Below are 4836 nucleotides of genomic sequence, written 5' to 3'. Positions count from 1 at the left end.
ACCTGAATTGTGATGACCAATATAATTAACAAACATATGAATAAAATATAATTTTATATAAAGATAAATTCAGTGAAGCCAAATAATGTACGATGCAGTGTTTGGAGGGTGACTGGATTGTGGTGGAGGAGAGGGTAACATAAAGTAACGTAGTCAGGGAAGGCTTCTCTAAAGAGAACACTTAAGCTGAAAAACTAAATAATGAAAAGGTATAGACATGCAAAGATCTGTGGGAGGAACATTCCAATCAATGGAAACAGCACATGAAAAAGCTTTGCAAGAAAACAATCTTGGTGTTTGTGAGAAACAAAAAGAATGCCAGTTTGGCTAGATGACAAGAGAAAAAACAAAAAGTGCTACATGATTATGGAGAAAAATGGTTAGGTGCTAAAGATTGCAGACACTGAAAGATAGAGTAAGAAATTTTATTCTGCCAGACATGGTGACTTACACCTACAATCTCAGCACTTTGGGAAGACAAGGCTGGAAGATTGCTTGAGCACAGGAGTTCAAGACCAACCTGGGCAACATAATGAGTTAATGGATAGCTAGATGCTAATGATGGTGATGATTGGAGCAATGAAGGTGGTAGTAATGGAGATAAGGAAAGTGGACTCATTCAGGATATATTTTGGAGGTAGAGTAAACAAGTCTTGCTGACTGATTATCTGTGGAGAGTGAGAAAAAGAAGTGAGAAAGATATTATGTCCAGGCTTAAAAAAATGAACTGGCTGGATGGTGATGCCATCTGATAAGATGAAGAAGGCTAAGGGAGGAATAGAACTTAGTGCACGGTTAAAAGTATTATTTAAACATTTTAAGTTTGAGATGCCCAGTAGATACTATAGTGGAGATTTCAAGTAAGTGGCTGGAGAGATTTTGGAGCTCAATGGGAAGGTCATAACTGGAGATATTAATTTTGTAATCATCAATACATAGATAATATTTAAAGCCATTTAACACTATAAACTCACAAAGGGAGTATTGTAAATAGAGAGTGTCCAGAGCAAAGAAAGGATCATTCCAATTTTTAATAATGAAGCAGAAAAGGATACAATAAAGGTGGTTAAAAGATACCACATGTAGAAATAAAAACAGGAGAACACAGAGTCATAGAAGTGAAGTAATGCAAGTATTTCCAGACAGAGAGGTTAGTTTAAATGCTGTTGAATTATGAAATAACCTGAAGAGGGAGGAAAAGCCTGTAGATATGGCCACAAAAAGGTATTTGGTAATCTTTAAACGAAAAGTTTCAGTGGAGTAGTAGAGATAGAAAAGCCTAACTGAATGGTGGGAATGCATATGGAAGTTTATTAAAGAGACTTGGCATGAATTGTACAAGCCTAGAACATATCCTGAAAGATGTTTTTTAAAATTAAAATTAATCCTTGTACTCAATTTTTTTCTTATATGTTACTTACTTTTCCTAAAAACTGCCTGTGGAAAAGAGCCTAGCTATTTGAGAGTCTTTCTTCTTATTTATCTGAAAAATTATTCCCCAGTGTACTTTTATTTCTTATAAGTATTGTCACACTAGTGGCTAGCCATTCATTAACTCAATCTGGTGGAGAAAGAAGATATCACCTAGAGCAAGGGGTCATTAATCAACTCTGAGTCTCAAAGCAGAGTTTTGGGGTCTTCTAGGAGAAAGCTAGACTTGAAACCCAGGCTCTCTGAGAATGATACAAGGTGTTTTTATCTTCCAAAAAATATTAATATATTAGGAGTAAATTGATGTATGTATGTAAAGTTTTATTATAAACCAAAGATAGAAAATATTTGGAATATAAGATCAAATAGATCTCTCTGAGTCTAAAAGAGGAAATATAAATTTCCTGAGTTAGAAGAACAAGAAGGTGACAAGGAGGAGAAATGAGAAGAAAGGGAGGAGGAAATTAATGAAAATGAGAAACTTAGGGTCAAGAACTAGCCATATCTACAGATGCCCTGAGTTTAACAGGTCACAGGGCAGCAGCCCTACCATGCTTAGAATAAACAATGAATACCATGCAAGCATAGGAAACAAAGGTTGATGCCCAGAAATCATGTAAATTAGTTACTCCCAACCAAAAATCGTAGAGAAAGAAAGGGAGGAAACATGTGGAATAGGGACTTGATATGGTTTGGCTGTGTCCCCACCCAAATCTCATCTTGAATTGTAACCTCCACAATTCACACATGTTGTGGGAGGACCCCAGTGGAAAGTGATTGAATTATGGAGGCGGGTCTTTCCTACACTGTTCTTGTGATAGTGAAGAGTCTCAAAAGATCTGATGGTTTTAAAAATGTGAGCTTCTCTGCACAAGCTCTCTTTGCCTGCTGTCATCCAAGTAAGATGTGACTTGCTCCTCCTTGCCTTCTGCCACGATTGTGAGGCCTCCCCAGACACATGGAACTGTGAGTCCAATTAAACCTCTTTCTTTTGTAAATTGCTCAGTCTCAGGTATATCTTTATCAGCAGTGTGAGGACTAATCCAGAACTCCTCTGTCTAATGTAAGATGTCTATTTAAGCTTTCCCTTACAATCAGACTATTTGGGGAAGGGATTGAAGGGAAAGTCTCCTAGATGAGAGAAGTATTAGCTTTAAGTTGGCAGAGTATTTACCTCCAAATAGATAAAGTTAACATGAGACTTATAAATTAGAGAAGATATATTTATTTCTGAAAAGTTAACTTTTGTTTCCTGATATCAGTTATAATGAGGGCTCATAAAACTCCACTTAAGATATGGATTAAATAATTTATTTATTTTTTGCCCAACTGAATCTTGGCATGTATTCCACCTGCTACATATGCATTTTGGTTAATCTAGCTTTTACTGTATTCATCAACTTCTCAGGAAATGTCTTTATATCTCGCTTAAATCTGCCCCTGTAGAAATTTTAGTCAATTTTCATTTTTGTTCTTTTCCAAGCATAAAACTTAACCACTTTCTTTTTTTTTTTGCAAAATGACCTTCTTTATGCATAACTTCACATGTTTTCTTAAATCACAAGTCATTTCTCTCTTCTCTAGTCAAAATAATTTCTATTCTCTTGAATTTATAACTTTTTTGCAATATTCTGCATCCTTGTGAGGTACTCTTTATTTTTCTTACCTTTGAGTTGAAAAGTTGTCAATATTCTAGTAAAAGATAACTATTATTTGGAGAAAACAGAAATTCAGACTTTAAAATGTCTTTCTTTTATATCCATTTTAGCCTAAAAATAAAACAATAGTAAACTTACCAAAGGAGCATATCTTGGTTTTGGAGGTGGAGGAGGCATCTTGCACCGACAAAGACGTTTGACTTTTGGTGATGGTAGAGAAGGCTCACAAGCAGGGAGTGGTGGTCTTTCTCTTGATGGAGGAACTCTACCTATACTTGCCTTTTCCCCTTTTCCTTGAATGTAGTCTTTTTGGATGCCATTCTGAATCCTCTCCTTAATTCCAGTCCTTCCAGCTTTGAATTTCCAGATATGCCATACGATTCATCAATTTTCTTCTTAGCCCCAGGTTTATATAGTGCCTCTTCAGATTCAGTATCTGAACTTTTGATTTGTGTAGATGTTTTAAAGCCTGTCTTGGAAGATTCATCAAATTCAGCATCAGTAGACTCTGTGTCCTTCCTTGCATCCTTCTTGACATCTTTCTTCGAACCTTTCCTTTCCTTCTTTGAGTCTTTCTTTTCTTTCTTTAACTCCAAATCAGATTCAGTTTCAGTAGATTCCGCATTTTTCTTTGCATCCTTCCTTTTGTCATCTTTCTTTGAATCTTTCCTCCCCTTCTTTTCATCCTTTTTACCCTTTTTTGAATCTCCTTTTGGTTCAGAGTCAGCATCAGTAGATTCTTCATCACTCTTGACAGACTTTTTATTATCTGTCTTTGAACCTTTTTTATCCTTTTTTTCATCTTTCTGACTTTTCTTTGACTCCAATTCAGATTCAGAATCAGTAGAGACTGTACTTTTCTTCACATGCTTTTTCTTGTCATCTTTCTTTGAAGCCTTCTTTGACTTTCTTAAATCTTTGCTTACATCCTTTGCATCTCCTGATTCAGTATCAGTAGACTCTGGGTAATTCTTTGTGTCTTTTTTCTTGTCATCTTTCTTTAAATTTTTCTTATCCTTCTTTGTCTCTTTCCTTGAATCCTTTGAATCTCCAGATTCAGCATCAGTAGACTCTGTGTTCTTCTTTACATCCTTTTTCTTGTCATCTTTCTTGACATTTTTCTTATCTTTCTTTGAATCTTTCTTAGCATCCTTTGAGTCTTCAGATTCAGCATCAGAGCTTTTCTTTGCACTCTTTTTTGTGTCCTTCTTTGCAGGCTTCTTTGAATTATTCCGTGAATAATTCCTTAACCATGTATCAACATTTATGGATTCATCATCAGACTCTCCCACTAACATGAGGAAATCAGCATTTAAACTATCTTCTGAGCAAATCTCTGATATGGCATCATTACTAGTCTTTGACCTCTTCAAATCTTTCTTTGCATTGTTCTTTGTATATATGAATTTAGTGTTCGTCTTCTTGGAATTCTTTGAATCTTTCTTATCTTTTTGTGAATGATTTTTTGAGGCTGCCTTAGAATTTTGGGATTCTGGATTTGTTTCTAAATTGGGTTTTGACTTCTTAGATGGTTCATTTTCATGTGATGATTTTAAGGGAGTTTTATCTGCCTCATTTTGTGTTTTAGTTTTCTCATCTTCTACTGTTTGCTTGGATTCTGGATTTGTTGCATATGAGCCTCCTTTTTTCTTGGAATCTTTCTTCAAAGGTGTTCCTCTTTTTTCATCTTTGGAGTTCTTATATTCTGCTTTTTTAAGATGGGTTTTGGAAGTATAAAGATGTCTGA

At 35.3% G+C, this 4836-nt stretch overlaps 1 protein-coding gene across 1 annotated transcript; it reads right to left on the bottom strand.

Annotated features, from left to right (window-relative positions):
• Nucleotides 1–3227: 3227 nt before the first annotated feature.
• Nucleotides 3228–4831, bottom strand: LOC108521851 (cylicin-1-like; the record flags this gene model as incomplete). The annotated part of the gene is given in 2 exon segments (XM_017861837.1): nt 3228–3382; nt 3385–4831. Coding segments are annotated over 2 exon segments (1602 nt in total), but the record flags the coding sequence as incomplete, so codon positions are not given.
• Nucleotides 4832–4836: the final 5 nt, after the last annotated feature.

The sequence above is a fragment of the Rhinopithecus bieti genome, unplaced genomic scaffold (assembly GCF_001698545.2).
Source record: "Rhinopithecus bieti isolate Rb0 unplaced genomic scaffold, ASM169854v2 scaffold_63299, whole genome shotgun sequence".
In the NCBI taxonomy this organism is placed as follows: domain Eukaryota; kingdom Metazoa; phylum Chordata; class Mammalia; order Primates; family Cercopithecidae; genus Rhinopithecus; species Rhinopithecus bieti.
Note: the sequence above shows the minus strand (reverse complement) of the source record. Positions and strands in the feature narration are given on the sequence as shown.